Source organism: Cornus florida, unplaced genomic scaffold, assembly GCF_030987335.1.
Source record: "Cornus florida cultivar Cherokee Brave unplaced genomic scaffold, ASM3098733v1 CherokeeBrave_3.0.0_Hap2_Chr02, whole genome shotgun sequence".
In the NCBI taxonomy this organism is placed as follows: Eukaryota; Viridiplantae; Streptophyta; class Magnoliopsida; order Cornales; family Cornaceae; genus Cornus; species Cornus florida.
The window spans coordinates 12685832-12705397 of NW_026775572.1; the positions used below are offsets into that span (position 1 = coordinate 12685832).

General features: G+C 39.7%; 5 protein-coding genes across 5 annotated transcripts; 4 read left to right on the plus strand and 1 right to left on the minus strand.

The window, feature by feature from the left end:
* The first annotated feature begins 1534 nt into the window (after nucleotides 1-1534).
* LOC132295655 (homoserine kinase-like) lies at nucleotides 1535-2794 on the plus strand. The gene is made up of 2 exons (XM_059793957.1): nucleotides 1535-2396; nucleotides 2478-2794. Exons 1-2 carry the CDS (start codon nucleotides 1535-1537, stop codon nucleotides 2792-2794), a joined length of 1179 nt encoding a protein of 392 aa, XP_059649940.1.
* A 5443-nt stretch (nucleotides 2795-8237) lies between these two features.
* LOC132295656 (homoserine kinase-like) lies at nucleotides 8238-9395 on the plus strand. The gene is made up of 3 exons (XM_059793958.1): nucleotides 8238-8701; nucleotides 8746-8927; nucleotides 9094-9395. The coding sequence occupies exons 1-3, from the start codon at nucleotides 8238-8240 to the stop codon at nucleotides 9393-9395; spliced, it is 948 nt and encodes a 315-aa protein (XP_059649941.1).
* Nucleotides 9396-9631: 236 nt separating this feature from the next.
* LOC132295657 (homoserine kinase-like) lies at nucleotides 9632-10729 on the plus strand. The gene has a single exon (XM_059793959.1). The coding sequence runs from the start codon at nucleotides 9632-9634 to the stop codon at nucleotides 10727-10729; it is 1098 nt and encodes a 365-aa protein (XP_059649942.1).
* Nucleotides 10730-12790: 2061 nt separating this feature from the next.
* On the plus strand, nucleotides 12791-13525 carry LOC132295658 (homoserine kinase-like). The gene has a single exon (XM_059793961.1). It carries the CDS (start codon nucleotides 12791-12793, stop codon nucleotides 13523-13525), a length of 735 nt encoding a protein of 244 aa, XP_059649944.1.
* Nucleotides 13526-15311: 1786 nt separating this feature from the next.
* Nucleotides 15312-17255, minus strand: LOC132293677 (pentatricopeptide repeat-containing protein At2g29760, chloroplastic-like). The gene has a single exon (XM_059791242.1). The coding sequence runs from the start codon at nucleotides 17098-17100 to the stop codon at nucleotides 15538-15540; it is 1563 nt and encodes a 520-aa protein (XP_059647225.1). The 5' UTR covers nucleotides 17101-17255; the 3' UTR covers nucleotides 15312-15537.
* Between the last annotated feature and the right edge of the window lie 2311 nt (nucleotides 17256-19566).

The window sequence follows — 19566 nt, forward strand, 5'->3', positions numbered from 1 at the left end:
TTCTTCCCCCCTAACGAAAGGAATTCCGTCATCAGAATTCACGAATCCATGACATGAAACTCTGGTTTTTTTTTTGCTTTTTTTTTCGTGTGGAATTAACCCATCCACACCTACTCATAATTAGCAAACTTATCTCGTAATTTATTAAAACGATGCTAAGCTAATCCATACTTATCGCATTTATTTGTAACCTAACATCACCAACTTATATACGTGAGACACATCCCCATTACTGCATTTTTCTTGCGACGAAACAAATAAACCACATTACATACATGACGCGAAATAAATAACATCGCCAACAACAGGCTTTTGCCTAATCAAACAAAGTATGAATAACCCACATAATAACGTAATAACCTTCTCTTTATTGCTAAACCACGTTATACTCGTCACGGAAAAATGCTTTAGGTAATAACCCGCCTCCCATTTTCAAACTCTATTAGACGAGTTTATGATAACCGAACTAGTTCGCCTATTCTGGCAGCGCACAACATAACTCTAATCAAAGTAATTAATCTCCATAAATATATCCTTAATTAATATAGGACTCATAAGTCAACTCCTTTTAAACAACGATGCACGAATTAAAAAGTTTAAAAGATCATTCATACAAATCCTTAAGCAAAGCCATACTAATAGGCAACTCTGAAAGCTTTATTTAATGCTCTCAACCAATCTTAGTCAAACTATCATTTATGATCCCTATGAAAATAAAAATCGCATCACAACGTCGGTACTCCCATGCTATATTGCATGAAAGTACCCTCTTACATCCACATTAGTAGATGAAGTGGTTACATTAACTCCATAATTTTCTTCTGCCCTCCTAAATAATCGAGAACTGAGAATTAAGTTCCTCAGTCAACACTACTTTCCTTAAAATTATCACGAAGACCTGTTAGTCATTCCTTATAAGCCATACCCTGTCGGATTCTACTAAGTAAAAACAATTCCTTCGAAAGTCAACTCTTTATTTCCAAGTTGACCCACAGTTTCCTTGTGAGTAATCACTGGTGTATCAGCGTTCCCACTATACCTAAACCAGATAACTTCTCAACAGACTAACCATTTTGTATTGTGTTGACGTTTGAGAATATCTGTAACTAAGTTCATCCTCCCTGAACAATACTGAGTGTAGAAGTAATAACGTCCCACAATTCAGTTAGCTACTCTATCTCGCACCAACTATGATACCCCTTGATTTCGAAACACGAGTTGATCAAGTCCGCGCACAAAATTAAAGGATATCAAACAATTAAAGTATTTCAAACAAGCACAGAGTACGAAAAGAAAATAAAAAGAATAAATAACTCACATTTCTAAACTGGTTTGCCATTAAAACTGATAAAATCTTAAATGATATATTTTGAAGAGTTAAGTTGCAGTTACAACTGAAAATAATCATGTTTTATCCATTTATTATCTGTGGTTGTCAATACTGATCCTCCTAGCGTTTGACAGGTATAATATCTTATATATCTTACTCTTTGAATTGAATTATTATAGAGGGTGCTTTGCAGAGCCCGCTGTAATGTCTTATTACAGCGGGTGCTTTGCAGAGCCCGCGACCTTCAACTATACGAACAATTATTGGGTGTGCATCGATCCCTCCTTGAGACACATTAGCAGACCACGTCTCTACATTCTACTTCCTCTCACTGCAATCTTATTCTCTCTGCAACTTCGATCTGTAATGGCGATTTCTCTTTACGCTAATGTCTCTACCATGACAGTACCTTCCACCAACCTATCCAAAATTAAAAATTCTCCGTTGCCATTCAAACGCTACCTCTTTATTCCAAACTTTAAAGTAAGCTTTCCTTTTTCTCCACCCAAATTTCCTTCCATAAAGACTTTCGCACCACCTAGCTTCATCTGCTTGGCTTCTAAAAACCAAACTGAGCCGGCACCTCTCTATAAGTCTGTAACATGCACTGCCCCTCCCACCCTTGCCAACTTTGGTAGCAGATTTGAGTTGATCAGCTGCGCCATCTCTGGTAGCGGTGACATGGTTACGGTGATTGTGAATCCATTTGTCAAAGGCAGAAAGGTTTTCGTCACCAATATGGTTAGTATGAAATTGAAAAACCTACACAAACTCAAAGAGCCTTTGAGCTACTCAGCCACCTTTGCGGCGTTGGCTATGATGCAGTTACTTAACGTTAAGTCCATTGGTTTGTATATTACAATAGAAAAAAGTATAGCGACAAGAGCCGATCTGGGGTCGACAGCAGCCATGGCCGCTGCCGCCAGTATGGCTGTTAATGAGTTATTCGGCGCCCCACTACCAAGGAGTGACCTAGTGCCTCTGATAATCGATTCGGAGACCAAAGTTTCAAATTACAGTTATAACGTTGCAGCAGACATTTTAGGTGGATTTATTATTGTTGGAGGTAATTCGTTGGTAAAAAAGCCATAAAAATACCCACCAAAAAATCATCTGTACACTGTGATTCTGTGTTTGGAATTTGAAGTCTATGGGACAGAAATTACTGAAAGTTTGTCGGAGAATTCGGACTACAAAATGCTTGGTGAAGAAGTTGCAATTTCATTTTGTGTGTCTTCAATCTTGGAGACTGATCCTGTGGGGTTTGGTAAAGCTATATCGTATAATGGTCCGATGAAGGTTTCTGTAATCCCAGGTTGGAAATCAATTAAAAAGGTGGCGATAGAAGCGAGAGCTAACAACTGCAGTACAGTAGTTTTGGGACTTGCGATGGTGGCTGTCACCAACTGTTTCGCTAAGGGCAAACTGATCGGTGTGAAGATGTCGAAAGAGTGTGAGAAGTAAGGAACCAGAGTCACGTTTATAAAGGTTTGAAGATTGAAACAAAGTGGAACTGTGTATTTCAATACTGATCCTCTTGACGTTTGACAAGTATAATGTCTTATATATCTTACATCTTTGAATTGAATAATTACAACGGGTGCTTTGCAGAGCCCGGTGTAATGTCATATTACTGCGAGTGCTTTGCAGAGCCTGTGACCTTTAACCGTACAAACAGGTTTTGGGTGCGCATCGATCCCTCCTTGAGACACATTAGCAGACCACGTCTCTTCATTCCACTTTATCTTGCTGCAATCTTGATCTCTCTGCAACTCCGATTTGTAATGGAGATTTCACTTTCTGGTAATGTCTCTATCATGACATTACCTTCCACTGACCTGTCCAAAATCAAAAATTCTCCGACGCTATTCCATCTTTGCCACCAAAATTTCCTTCCATGAAGACCTTCGCTCTACCTAGCTTCTTTTTGCTTGGCTTCTAAAAGCCAAACTGAGCCAGTACCTCTCTATAAGTCTGTGACGTGCACTGCCCCTCTCATCCTTGCCAACTTTGGCAGCGGATTTGAGTTGATCAGTTGCGCCATCTCTGGCAGCGGTGACATCGTTACGGTGACTGTGAATTAAGTTGTCAAAGGCGGAAAGGTTTTCGTCACCAATATGGTTAGTTAGGAGTAAAAGACCTGCACAAGCTCAAAAAGCCTTTGAACTACTTAGCCGCCTTTTCGGCGTTGGCTGTGATGCAGTTACTTAACGTCAAGTCCATTGGTCTGTCTATTACAATAAAAAAATGTGTGTCGATAGGAGCCGATCTAGGGTCGACAGTATCTATGGCCGCTGCCGCCGGTGTGGCTGTTAATGAGTTGTTCGGCGCCCCTCTACCAAGGATTGACCTAGTGCCTCTGATAATCGATTCGGAGACCAAAGCTTCAAATTACAGTTATAACGTTACAGCAGCCATTTTGGGTGGATTTGTTATTGTTGGAGGTAATCCATTGGTATATAAGCCGTTAAAATATCTACCGGGAAAATCATCTATACTTTGTGATTCTGTAACGACCCACTCCATCACATGGTATGATATTGTCCGCTTTGGGCCTGAGCCCGTACGGTTTTGCTCGTGGGCTTCACCCCAAAAGACCTCATACCAATTGGAGATGATGCACTTACATATAAGCACTTCACCTTTCCTCTACCCAGGCGATGTGGGACTTGTGCACCCGTAGCTCGCCAGTGTGGTAGCCTGACAGTGTCTCTCGCACCCGCCCACTGCACACCCGCCCACAGGGTCATCACAATCTACCCCCCTTGAAGGCCCGACGTCCTCGTCGGCACACTTCCAGCTGGGTCAGGCTCTGATACCATTTGTAACGACCCACTCCACCACATGGTATGATATTGTCCGTTTTGGGCCTCATACCAATTGGAGATGATGCACTTACATATAAGTACTTCACCTTTCCTCTACCAGGTGATGTGGGACTTGTGCACCCGTAGCTCGCCAATGTGGTAGCTTGACAGTGTCTCTCGCACCTGCCCACTGCACACCCACCCACAGGGTCATCACAATCCACCCCCCTTGGAGGCTCGACGTCCTCGTCGGTACACTTCCGGCTGGGTCAGGCTCTGATACCATTTGTAACGACCTGCTCCACCACATGGTATGATATTATCCGCTTTGGGCCTGAACCCGCACGGTTTTGCTTTTGGGCTTCACCCCAAAAGGCCTTATACCAATTGGAGATGATGCACTTACATATAAGCACTTCACCTTTCCTCTACCCAGGCGATGTGGGACTTGTGCACCCGTAACTCGCCAATGTGGTAGCCTGACAGTGTCTCTCGCACCCGCCCACTGCACACCCACCCACAGGTGTGCAATTGGTATAAGGCCTTTTGGGGTGAAGCCCAGGAGCAAAACCGTGCGGGATTCGGCTCATAGCAGACAATATCATACCATGTGGTGGAGTGGGTCGTTACAGATTCTGTGTTTGGAATTTGATGTCTATGGAACGGAAATTACTGAGAGTTTGTTAGAGTATTCGGACTACAAAATACTTGGTGAAGAAGTTGCAATTTCATCTTGTGTGTCTTCAATCTTGGCGAGTGATCCTGTGGGGTTTGGTAAAGCTATATTGTATGATGGTCCGATGAAAGTTTCTGTAATCCCAGGTTGGAAATCGATTAAGAAGGTGGCGATGGAAGCGGGAGCTTACGGCTACAGTACAGCAGCTATAAGACTTACAGTGGTGGTTGTCACCGACTGTTTCGCAAAGGGCGAACTGATCGGTGAGAAGATGTCGAACGAATGTGAGAAGCAAGGAACCACGGTTACGTTTATAGACGTTCGAAGATTGAAACAAAGTGGAACTGTGGCTGTCAATACTGATCCTCCTAACATTTGACAGGTATAATGTCTTATATATCTTAAATTTTTGAATTACATTATTACTGCAGGTGCTTTGCAGAGCCCGTTGTAGTGTCTTATTACAGTGGGTACTTGCAGAGCCCGCGACCGTCAACCGTACGAACAGTTATTGGGTGCACATCGATCCCTCATTGAGACACATTAGCAGACCACGTTTCTTCATTACACATCATCTCGTTGCAATCTCAATCTCTCTGCAACTCTGGTTTGTAATGGCGATTTCTCTTTACACTAATGTCTCTACTATGACAGCACCTTCAACCGACCTGTCCAAAATTAAAAATTCTTCAACGCCATTCAAACGCCACCACTTTATTCCAAACTTTAAAGTAAGCTTTCCTTCTTCTCCACCCAAATTTCCTTCCATGAAGACCTTTCTTCCACCTAGCTTCGTCTGTTTGGCTTCTTAAAGCCAAACTGAGAGGGCACTTCTCTACAAATCTGTGACGTGCACTGCCCCTCCCACCCTTGCCAACTTTGGCAGTGGATTTGAGTTGATCGGTTGCACTATCTCTGGCAGCAACGACATGGTTACGGTGACTGTGAATCCAGTTGTCAAAGTCGAAAAGGATTTCATCACCAATATGGTTAGTGTGGGAGTGAAAGACCTACACAAGCTCAAAGAGCCTTTGACCTACTCAACCGCCTTTACGGCGTTGGCTGTGATGCAATTACTTAATGTCAAGTCCATTGGTCTGTCTATTACAATAGAAAAAGGTGTGGCAACAAAAGCAGATCTAGGGTCGACAGTAGCCATGGTCACTGCTGCCGGTATGGTTGTTAATGAGTTGTCCCGCGCCCCACTACCAAGGAGTGAGCTAGTGCCTCTGATAATCGATTCGCTGACCAAAGTTTCAAATTACAGTTATAACGTTGCAGCAACCATTTTGGGTGGATTAGTTATTGTTGGAGGTAATCCGTTGGTATATAAGCCGTTAAAATACCCACTGAAAAATCATCTGTACTTTATGATTCTCTGTTTGGAATTTGACGTCTTTGGGATTTAATTATTGAGAGTTTGTCGAAGTATTTGGACTACAAAATGCTTAGTGAAGAAGTTATAATTTCATCTTGTGTGTCTTCAATCTTAACGAGTGATCGTGTGTGGTTTGATAAGATTACATCGTATGATGGTCCGATGAAGGTTTCTATAATCCCGGGTTGGAAATCGATTAAGAAGGTGGCGATAGAAGCGAAAGTTTACGGCTGCAATACAGCAGTTATGGGACTTACGCCGGTGGGAGTCACCTGTTGTTTCGCTAAGGGCGAACTGATCGGTGAGAAGATGTTGAAATAATTTGAGAAGCATAGAACCAGGGTCACGTTTATGGAGGTTCGAAGATTGAAACAAAGTATAACTGTCATTGTCAATACTGATCCTCTTAGCATTTGACAGATATAATATCTTATATATTTGAATTAAATAATTACAGCAGGTGCTTTATAGAGCCTGCTGTAATGTCTTATTACAACGGGTGCTTTGAAGAACCCGTGACCTTCAACCGTAAGTACAGTTATTGGGTGCGTAATCCCTCCTTAAGACACATTAGCAGACCACGTCTCTTCATTCCACTTCATCTCGCTGCAATCTCGATCTCTTTACAACTCCGGTCTATAATGGCGATTTAAGTTTACGCTAATGTCTCTACCATGACAGTACCTTCCACTAACATGTCTAAAATAAAAAATTCCCCAGCACCATTCAAGCGCCACCTCTTTATTCTAAACTTTAAAATAAGCTTTCCTTCTTCTCCACCCAAATTTCCTTCTATGAAGACCTTCCCTCCACTTAGTTCGTCTGTTTGGCTTTTAAAAGCCAAACTGAGCCGACACCTCTCTATAAGTCTGTGACATGCACTGCCCCTTCCACCCTTGCCAACTTTGGAAGCGGATTTGAGTTGATCGGCTGCGCTATCTCTGGCACCGGCGACATGGTTACGGTAACAGTGAATCCAGTTGTCAAAGGTGGAAAGGTTTTCGTCACCAATATGGTTAGTATAGGAATGAAAGACCTACACAAGCTCAAAAAGCCTTTGAGCTACTCAGCTGCCTTTGCGACGTTAGCTGTGTTGCAGTTATTTAACGTCAAGTCCATTTATCTGTCTATTATAATAGAAAAATGTGTGCCGACAAGAGCCGATCTGGGGTCAACAATAACCATGGCCGCTATCGCCGGTGTGACTGTTAATGAGTTGTTCGGCGCCCCACTACCAAGGAGTGACCTAGTGCCTATGATAATCAATTTGGAGACCAAAGTTTCAAATTACAGTTATAACGTTGCAGCAGACATTTTGGGTGGATTTGTTATTGTTGGAGGTAATTCGTTGGTATATTAACCATTAAAATACCCACCAAAAAATCATCTATACTTTGTGATTCTCTGTTTGGAATTTGACGTCTATGGGATGGAAATTAATGATAGTTTATTGGAGTATTCGGACTACAAAATACTTGGGGAAGAAGTTACAATTTCATCTTGTGTGTCTTCAATCTTGGCGAGTGATCCTGTGGGGTTTGGTAAAAGTATATCTTATGATGGTCCGATGAATGTTTCTGTAATCTCGGGTTGGAAATCGATTAAAAAGGTGACGATAGAAGCGAGAGATTACGACTGCAGTACAGCAGTTATGGGACTTACGGTGGTGGCTACCACCGACTGTTTCACTAAGGGCGAACTAATTGGTGAGAAGATATTGAAAGAGTGTAAGAAGCAAGGAACCAAGTTCACGTTTATGGAGGTTCAAAAATTGAAACAAAGTGGAACTGTGGTTTTCAATATTGATCCCCCTAGCATTTGACAGGTATAATGTCTTATATATCTTACATATTTCAATTGAATTATTACAGCGGGTTCTTTGCAGAGCCCGCTGTAATGTCCTATTACAACGGGTGCTTTACCTTCAACTGTACGAACAGCTATTGGGTGCGCATCGATCCCTCCTTAAGACACATTAGCAGACCACGTCTCTTCATTCTACTTCCTCTCGCTGCAATCTCGATCTTTGTACAACTCCGGTCTGTAATGGCGATTTCTCTTTATGTTAATGTCTATACCATGACAGTACCTTCCACCGACCTGTCCAAAATCAAAAATTCTCCTGCGCCATTCAAACGCCACCTCTTTATTCTGAACTTTAAAGTAAGTTTTTCTTCTTCTCCACCCAAATTTCCTTCCACTCCACCTAGCTTCGTCCGCTTGGCTTCTACAAGTCAAACTGAGCCAGCACCTCTGTATAAGTTGGTGACGTGTATTGCCTCTCCCTCCCTTGCCAACTTTGGCAGTGGATTTGAGTTGATTGGCTGCATCTTTTCTGGCAGCAGCGACATGGTTACGGTGACAGCAATTATCAAAAGCGGAAAGGTTTTCGTCACCAATATTGTTCCAGTTGTCAAAGGCGGAAAGGTTTTCGTCACCAATATTGTTAGTATAGAAGTAAAAGACCTGCACATGCTCAAAGAGCCTTTAAACTACTTAACCGCCTTTGCGTCCATTGGTCTATCTATTAAAATAGAAAAATGTGTGTTGATAGGAGCCGATCTGGGGTCAACAGCAACCATGGTCGTGTTTCCAGTGTGGCTGTTAATGAGTTATTCAGCGCCCCACTACCAAGGAGTGAGTTAGTGCCTCTGATAATCGGTTCGGAGACCAAAGTTTCAAATTACAGTTATAATGTTGCAGCAAGTATTTCGGGTGGATTTGTTATTGTTGGAGGTAATCCGTTGGTATATAATCCGTTAAAATACCCACCAAAAAATCATTTGTACTTTGTAATTCTCTGTTTGGAATTTGACATTTATGGGACATAAATTACTAAGAGTTTGTCGGAGTATTCGGACTGAAGAAGTTGTAATTTCATTTTGTGTGTCTTCAATCTTAGCAAACGATCATGTGGGGTTTGGTAAAACTATATTGTATGATAGTCCGGTGAAGGTTTTTGTAATCCCGGGTTGGAAATCGATTAAGAAGGTGGCGATAAAAGCAGAAGCTTACGGCTGCAGTACAGCAGCTATGGGACTTATGATGGTGGCTGTCACCGACTGTTTTGCTAAGGGTGAACTGATCGGTATGAAGATGTCGAAAGAGTGTGAGAAGCAAGGAACCAAGGTCACATTTAAGGAGGTTCGAACATTGAAACAAAATGGAACTGTGGTTATCAATGATGATCCTCCTAGCGTTTGATAGGTATAATGTCTCATATATCTTACATCTTTGAATTGAATTATTACAGCGGGTGCTTTGCAAAGCCTGCTGTAACGTCTTATTACAACGGGTGTTTTGTAGAGCCTACGACCTTCAACTGTACGAACAATTATTGGGTGCGCATCAATCCCTCCTTAAGACACATTAGCAGACCATGTCTCTTCATGCTACTTCATCTCACTGCAATCTTGATCTCTGTGCAAATCCGGTTTGTAATGGCAATTTTTCTTTACGTTAATGTCTCTACTGTGACAATACCTTCCACCGACCTATCCAAAATTGAAAATTCTCCTGTGCCATTCAAACGCCACCTCTTTATTCCAAACTTTAAAGTAAGTTTTCTTTCTTCTCTACCCAAATTTCCTTCCATGAAGACCTTCGATCCACCTAGCTTCGTCTGTTTGGCTTCTAAAAGCCAAACTGAGCCGGCACATCTTTATAAGTCTATAACGTGCACTGCCCCTCCTACCCTTGCCAACTTTTACAGCAGATTTAAGTTGATTGACTGCACCTTCTCTGGCAACAACGATATAGTTACGGTGACTGTGAATCTAGTTGTCAATGGCAAAAAAGTTTTCGTCACCAATATAATTAGTATGGGAGTAAAAGACCTGTACAAGCTCAAAAAGCCTTTGAGCTACTCAACCGCTTTTGCGACGTTAGCTATAATACAGTTACTTAACGTCAAATCCATTGGTCTGTCTATTATAATAGAAAAATGTGTGCCGGTAGGAGCCAATCTAGGGTCGACAGCAGCCATGGCCACTGCCGTTAATGTGGCTATTAATGAGTTGTTCGGCTCCCCACTACCAAAGAGTGAACTAGTGCCTCAAATAATCGATTCGCAGACCAGAGTTTCAAATTACAATTATAACGTTGCAGCAACCATATTGTGTGGATTTGTTATTGTTGAAGGTAATTCATTGGTATATAAGCTGTTAAAATACCCAACGAAAATTCATCTCTACATTGTGATTTTCTGTTTGGAATTTGACGTCTTTAGGATGGAAATTACTAAGAGTTTATTGGAGTATTTGGACTACAAAATGCTTGGTGAAGAAGTTACAATTTCATCTTGTGTGTCTTCAATCTTGGCGAGTGATCCTGTGGGGTTTGGTAAAGCTATATCGTATGATGGTCCGATGAAGGTTTCTGTAATCCCGGGTTGTAAATCGATTAAGAAGGTGACGATGGAAGCGGGAGCTTACGGCTGGAGTACAGCAACTATGGGACTTACGGTAGTGGCTATCACCAACTGTTTCGCTAAAGACGAACTGATAGGTGAGAAGATGTCGAAAGGGTGTAAAAAGTAAAGAACCAAGGTCACGTTTATAGAGGTTCGAAAATTGAAACAAAGTAGAACTGTGGTTGTCAATATTGATCTCCCTAGCATTTGACAGGTATAATGTCTTATATATGTTACATCTTTGTATTAAATTATTACAGCGGGTGCTTTGCAAAGCCCACTGTAATGTTTTATTACAACGAGTGCTTTGCAGAGCCTGCAACCTTAAACCGTACGAACAGTTATTGGGTGTGCATCGATCCCTCCTTGAGACACATTAGCAAATCACGTCTCTTTATTCCACTTCCTTTCACTGTAATCCCGATCTCTCTGCAACTCCGGTCTGTAATGGCGATTTCTCTTTATGCTGATGTCTCTACCATGACAGTACCTTCCACCGAATTATCCAAAGTCAAAAAATCTCGAGCGGCATTCAAACGGCCACCTCTTTATTCTGAACTTGAAAGTAAGCCTTCCTTCTTCTCTACCTAAATTTTCTTCCATGAAGACCTTCGCTCCACCTAGCTTCGTCTGTTTGGCTTCTAAATGCCAAACTGAGCCGGCACCTCTCTATAAGTCTATGACGTGTACTGTCCCTCCCACCCTTGCCAACTTTGGTAGCGGATTTGAGTTGATCAGAACATCTCTGGCAGCGGCGACATGGTTACGGTGACTGTGAATCCAGTTGTCAAAAGGCAGAAAGGTTTTCATCACCAATATAGTTAGTATAGGAGTGAAAGACATGCACAAGCTTAAAGAGCCTTTGAGCTACTCAACCGCCTTTGCGGCATTGGCAGTGATGTAGTTACTTAACGTCAAGTCCATTGGTCTATCTATTACAATAGAAAAAGGTGTGCCAACAAGAGCCGATCTGGGGTTAACAACAGCCATGGCCGCTGCCGCCGATGTGGCTGTTAATAAGTTGTTCGGCGCCCCACTACCAAGGAGTGACCTAGTGCCTTTGATAATCAATTCGGAGACCAAAGTTTCAAATTACAGTTATAACGTTGCAGCAGCCATTTTGGGTGGATATGTTATTGTTGGAGGTAATCCGTTGGTATATAAGCTTTTTAAATACCTACCGAAAAATCATCTGTACTTTGTGATTCTCTGTTTGGAATTTGACGTCTATGGGACGAAAATTACTTAGAGTTTGTCGGAGTATTCGGACTACAAAATACTTGGTGAAAAAGTTACAATTTCATCTTGTGTGTCTTCAATCTTGGCCAGTGATCTTGTGGGGTTTGGTAAAGCTATATCGTATGAAGGTCTAATGAAGGTTTCTGTAATCCCGGGTTAGAAATTGATTAAAAAGGTGGCGATGGAAGCGGGAGCTTATGGCTGCAGTACAGCAGCTATGGGACTTACGGTGGTAGTTGTCACCGACTGTTTCCCTAAGGGTGAACTAATTGGTGAGAAGATGTCGAAAGAGTGTGAGAAGCAAGGAACCACGGTCACGTTTATGGAGGTTCGAAGATTGAAACAAAATGGAACTGTGGTTGTCAATACTGATCCTCCTAGCGTTTGACAAGTATAATGTCTTATATATCTTACATCTTTAAATTGAATTATTACAGCACGTACTGTGCAGAGCCCACTGAAATGTCTTATTTCAGTGGGTGTTTTGCAGAGCATGCGACCTTCAACCGTACGAACAGTTATTGGGTGCGCATTGATCCCTCTTTAAAACACATTAGCAGACCACGTCTTTTCATTCCACTTCCTCTCACTGCAATCTCGATCTCTCTGCAACTACGGTCTGTAACAACGATTTCTCTTTACGCTAATGTCTCTACTATTATAGTACCTTCCACTGACTTGTCCAAAATTAAAAAATTTCTGGCGCCATTGAAACGCCACCTTTTTATTCCGAACTTTAAAGTAAGCTTTCCTTCTTCTCCACCCAAATTTCTTTCCATGAAGACCTTCGCTCCACCTTGCGTCGTCTGTTTGGCTTCTAAAAGCCAAACTGAGCCGACACCTTTCTATAAGTTTATGACATGCACTGCCCTTCCCACCCTTGGCAACTTTGGCAGCGGATTTGAGTTGATCGGTTGCATTATCTTTAGCAGCGGTTTTCGTCACCAATATGGTTAGTATGGGAGTTAAAGACCTGTACAAGCTCAAAGAGCCTTTGAGCTACTCAGCCGCCTTTGCGGCGTTGGCTGTGGTGCAGTTACTTAACATCAAGTCCATTGGTTTATCTATTACAATAGAAAAAGGTGTGCTAATAAGAGCCGATCCGGGGTTGACAACAGCCATGGCCGCTGCCGCCGGTGTGGCTATTAATGAGTTATTCGGCACCCCACTACTAAGGAGTGACCTAGTGCCTCTGATAATCGATTCGGAGTCCAAAGTTTTAAATTACAGTTATAATGTTGCTGCAGTCATTTTGGGTGGATTTGTTATTGTTGGAGGTAATCTGTTAGTATATAAGTCGTTAAAATACCCATCGAAAAATCATCTGTTCTTTGTGATTCTCTATTTGGAATTTGACGTCTATGGGACGGAAATTACTGAGAATTTGTCGGAGTATTTGGACTACAAAATGCTTGGTGAAGAAGTTGCAATTTCATCTTGTGTGTCTTCAATCTTGGCAAGTGATCCTGTAGGGTTTGGTAAAGCTATATCGTATGATGGTCCGATGAAGGTTTCTGTAATCCCGGGTTGGAAATCGATTAAGAAGGTGGCTATGGAAGCCGGAGCTTACGGCTGCAGTACAACAGCTATGGGACTTACGGTGGTGGTTGTCACTGACTGTTTCACTAAGGACGAACTGATCGATGAGAAGCAAGGAACCAAGGTCACGTTTATGGAGGTTTGAAGATTGAAACAAAGTGGAACTGTGGTTGTCAGTACTGATCCTCCTAGCGTTTGACAGGTATAATGTCTTATATATCTTACATCTTTGAATTGAATTGATGAGCATTCTACACGATGTTGGGGATTATCTTTAATTTGTTTTTGATATATTGTATGAACCCCTGCCACAGATATGGGATTAGAGGTCTGAATGTTGGATGATTTATTTAAAATTGTTAGTAAACCTAATTCTCTTCTTGGTGGGGTGTTTATTTTTACCCGATTCAAAGAAATTGATTACCATTTCTTATGATTTATATGACTGGATAATTTTAGAGTGTATAAGGTCGGCCAAGTGAACTTATTGGTAGTCGGTAGGACTGTGTGGAAGGATGTTATTTTTATATGCAAATTACTCATGTCAAAAGTGGTTGGGATTGAAACTCATTTTTGTTTTGTTTTTTTTTTTTTTTTTTAAGTTTTCTGGTGCTGTTTGTGAGTCTGATTTTGCAAAAATGTGCTCCCATTTATGTTTCGATTCTGCAAAAATGAAATACCATTTTCATTTATAAATGAAGTAGCAAATAGAACACATGGTGGTCATTTCTTTCCTGAACAAGCAGAATATATATAGATAGCTAGCTTTTGTTGTCATTGTCCTGTTGTTACTGCTGCCATTGTTATTGTAATAGTTACTGTGATATTTTCTAGTTAGCTATTAAAAAAAAAGAAGAAGAAGGTGTATTTGGCTAATCAGATTTGGGTTAAAAACGTAGAATATGTCTTCTTTCAATCGTTGGTAAGCCTAATGCTCTGACAAGTTTCTTGGAGGGTGAATCATTTTACCCAATTCAAATGATGGGGAATCATGGATTGATGAGCAGTCCAAATATATTGAGTCCTTAGAGATCGATTATTTAGAGACAAGGAGGGAGCCAGGAGTTGAAAGGTATTAGGACTATTAAAGAGGATTTATTTTATTATATTTTATGATTTTGATAAGAATATTACTCATGTCAAGTGTCTAGATGGTTTGAATTCATTTGTTTTTTTGGGTGTGAAAAAGTGCCCCTATAATTCCCATTTGTGTTTAGAGGTGAAGTTTTTATATTTCTATAATATGTAGAAGTGAAGTCCTCTTTCATGGTTAGGAAACTGGATATAATGCTTACATTATATTGTATGTCTCTGACTATGTGCGTCCCATCCTAGACCATACGGAGTAATATTTTTGCCACTGCCTAAATGGGGTATTCACCAATCTCTTAAGTAATAATGTCACCAATTTTTTTTGCAACATTTTCTACAGGCTTTAGGTGATGGACATTGATCAGAGAGCGGAAGAAGAGGAGAGGCTACTGGCTAGACAAGTTGTTTTTGTAGTTCTAATAAAAGAATGATGTTTAAACGATATTTTGAAGTGAGCCTTTGGAATTTGGTTGAGTGCTCTGTTTTTTTTTTGCTAGACAAGTTGTTTTTGTAGTCTCTAATACTACCATGATATGTTTAAACAATATTTTGAAATGAGCCCCTGGAATTTGGTTAACTGCTCTGTATTTTTGGCTAGACAACTTGCTTAATTTATACCACCTTTTGGCTTTTGGCCATGCTTCTTCAATTACACATCTTTCTGCAAGATGCAGAACCGTGATGATAATACACCCAAAACACACTGTTTCAGAACTTAAGAAGGCATAATGCAGGTAGGCAAACATGGAAGTTTTTTTATATATATTTTCACCAAATACACCTTTTTTATATATATATTGGGTAAAGTGCAAAAAAACACCTGAACTATATTTGAATTTGCAGATAACTCCCCTGAACTATATATTATGCATAATATCTCTAAAACTATCACATATTGTTGCAAAATACCCCAATACTTATACTATATTTCATTAAATGACCATAATGCTCTTTTTATTCAATTACACTTGATCTATTTTTCTTATTTAAACAAATAATGAAAATAATCATACTAATTTGATAACATAGTCTCCATTAAATTTGCATAAATTTACCTTTAAATATTTATTCTAAACTAGTCAGATCAAAATCCAGTTTTGATTGCTTAGCAATTGCTTCTAAAAGAATGTGTACATCTGCAATGGCATGAAATGTTGCATCTTCGGCAAGGAATTCATGAACAACACCATTCACCTCAACCCAACTACACCCAGGTTTTTTCTTGATCTTTTGTTCTCTCATCATCTTCCTTGTCTTCAAGGCGTCATCCCACCTACTTGTGGAACAATATATATTCCATAGCAGAATACGCACCCCATCATCACCGGGTTCCAATTCAAGTACCTTCTTTCCTGCCAATTCAGCTACTTTCAAACTCCCACGCCCTATGCAAGCACTTAGAAGCGATCTCCAGATCACAGCATCTGGCTTAATGGGCATTTTTTCAATAAACTCTACTGCTTCATCTAAAAGTCCCACTCGACCAAGAAGATCTACCATACACCCATAATGCTCAATCTTGGGTTTCAAACCATAGCACTGGATCATTCTGTTAAACAACATCTGCCCCTCGATGACCAATCCTGCATGACTACAAGCCGATAGCACAGAAACAAAAGTGACCTCATTTGGGGTCACACATGACTCCAACATGTTGGAAAAAAGCTCCAGTGCACGGCTTCCTTTACCATGAAGCGCCAATCCAGATATCATGGTGGTCCATGAAAAAACATTCCTTTTTGGCATATCACCAAATATCACCATAGCAAATGCAAGAGCTCCACTCTTTGAGTACATATCTATTAGAGCATTGTCAACTGTAACATCCGTAATTAGATTGACTTTGTTGATATAACCGTGGATTGATCTGCCAAGATCAAGAGCTCCAATATCAGCGCAAGCCGAGACAACAGACACAATAGTAATTGTTGTAGGATGGTCTTCATCTTCTGCTCTCATATCCCGAAAGAGCTCTAATGCCCGAATTGGGGTCTTAGCACAGACATAGCCAGAGATCATCGCAGTCCAAGAGATCGAATTCCTCTTCGGCATTTCATCAAACACGCAACGAGCAGATTCAAAATCACTGCACATGACGAACCCATTAAGCATACTGGTCCATGAAGATACATCTTTCTCCACCATGTCCCGGAACACCAACTGAGCCAATTCAATCCGTCCATTTCGACTGTACATATCAATCAAAGCATTACCCACAATCGTGTCAGACCCACATCCATATCTGAAAACCATCCCATGAACTACCTTCCCACTAATCAGGTCCCTCCCACGCGCACAAGCCGAGAGACCTGCGACAATCGAAAACTCATCAGGCCTGAGGCCGGTGAGGATCAAATCGGAGAAGAGAGAGAAGGCCTTGCTGGGACGTTCAATGCGAATGTAGAGAGAGATGAGACATGTCCATGACACAACGTCTGGGTTTTGAATCTGATTGAATACACTTTGAGCTTCAAGTGGTTTGTCCATTTTTGAGTAGGTGTTGATTAATTTACAGGCGAAGTGTTGGTGATTGCAGAGTCCCGTTGTTATGGCATGTGCCTGGATTTGCTTGACCTTCTCAACGTTTCCCCATTTGTATCGTAGCAATAGGAAAAGTTTCTGGTTCATCTCTATACAATGAACACCCTCGCAACACACAATTGGGCTGAGTTAGCTATAACCCCACTGCGGCATGCAGAAAAAAGTCCAGTGCTTGGGTCTTTCGGAGGTTTCCATACTCTACGAGGGTGGCAAAATTCACCAACAGCCAGCGCGGCTCGAAAAGAGAGAAATAAACGAGTTTGTGTTTATTTTAAAGGGAAAATTACATATAAATGGAGTCAAAGTTTCATATTTACTTAGAGACTGAGTCAAAGTTTCATATTTATCTAAAATGGATTGCTGAGGTGGCACATGATTTTTTACTGTTTAAAAAATTGTGGTGCCTAAAATGCCCTTCCCTAACAAAAAAGTAGTACCTCCCGTTCAAAAAAGTAGTATCTTCGGAGAAAAAGTAGTACCTTCGCGGGTGTTTAAAAAACATGGTACCTGGACGCCAAAAAGTAATACCTTCAGTTCAAAAAAGTAGTACCTTTGAAAAAAAGTAGTACCTTCGCGGAAGGGTATTTTAGGCACCACAATTTTTAAACAGTAAAAAACCATGTGCCACCTCAGCAATCCATTTTAGAGAAATATGGAACTTTGACTCAGCCTCTAAGTAAATATGAAACTTTAACTTCATTTATATGTAATTTTTCCTATTTTAAACGGTTATGGGTTTACTTTAATTGTGTTTGTCGTTTAATTAATACTGCCATGTTAAAGTTGAGGGGCTCAATACGTGTAACTCGTTTAAATAAGAGTTTTATAGTCATATTAATATTACTCATGTAATTTATTACCTGTTTAGACTCAATTATTATAGATAATTAGGTCATTTTAACATAAGTCCTAACAAATATATACATTAGTTCTTTAATTAATGTATATTTTTTTATAAATAATATAATGTTCGTTTTTGGTAAATATGTCATTAAACAAATTAAACAAATTAACACGTTTAATAAACATGTCGGGTTAGTATTGAAGGTTCTTGACATGTCGGGTTAGTATTGAAGGTTCTTGACACAATTATTAAATAGGTCGGGTTAGTATTGACTTCTTAAGTAAAATACTCTTAATTCGAATTGAATCAGTCTTATCCGATCCGATAAGAGTTATTTGTTACCATTCAATATAATCCGATCCGAAAAAGATGTAATTTTTTATTAATAAAATTATTACAATGATAAGGAAAAAAGAGAGATGAGTTCGAGCAAGAAAAAAAAAACAGAAAATAGTTCTCAACCAAAAAATTATTATTAGAGAACAATCTTTTATAATTCTCACATTATTTTAGTCAAATTTTTAGAAAATAATTTTCAGAAAACTGACAGAATTTTTGTACAAGTTTCAATTTTAACTGTTTCTATACTTACAAACTAAGCAGGTCCTAAATATCTCACTCTTTTCCAAAAACAGATCTAAGCAAATATAAATTCAGAAAACTGAGGTCTTGTTTGGTTTGCAACTCACAGAACGAAAAATCAATTTTCCAAATTTACCTCTGCTTGGATCTGTTTTTGGATTTTTTTTGTTAAAATAAAAACAATAAGGAGAGACAAAATAGGGGGGAGGAGAAGTGAAAAAAAAAAAAAAAAATCAAAATTTGGATTAAAATTCGATCCATTGTTAAGAGCATTCACATGCACTAATTTGGGTTATGTAACGTTATTGATGTTTTAATTAATGCTAGGTGTAAAACTCTACATTATTAGACAATAAACACTCATTATTTTTTAATAATAAAAAATATTAATTCACTACGGATAATTTTTTATGATATTGGGACCTTAAAACCTTTCGATTTTAAGAAGAAAAATAGCATAGTATTGCAGACCAATTAAATACTAACACATATAACATGTAATTTTAATACAAGGTGTCTTAACGTGTTCTGTTATTCTTCAAAAATGTGCACACTTGTTATTTTGAGAATGGAACACTCATTTGTTTTGAAAAGGCGATACACACCACTTAAACCTGTGTACCACTCACCCACCAGAATGCAACACCTTTATTTTAAAGCAACGGGCATTACATTCGTTTTTTTTTTTTTTTTTTTGAATAGGCATTACATTCTTAATCAAAAAAAAATTATTGGCTATTTATGCGGATCCCACTTTCTTATTTGGGGACTAATTAAAAAATATAGATATGACAATTCGTTGCAATAAATGAATAACTTTCCTTCCCCAAAACATCTTTCAATGCACAACGAAGTATGAAGTATAATAAGATGTCTAATACTAATCATGATCCGTGTGTTTGTGTCGAGAATAATTATTTTTAAAGTACAAAACTTGAGGACCGAATAATGAGAACAGGTAACTAATACATAATAATAGAGTAATGTCATGTGAGACCACCATCATTCTCTCAATCTCATATTAATGGAGTATTAATGGAGTTGGCCATCTGAGACACACATAAATAATAATAATAATAATAAGATTTGAACCATATTTCTTCATGCTCTTCAATTTGAGGTTTTCT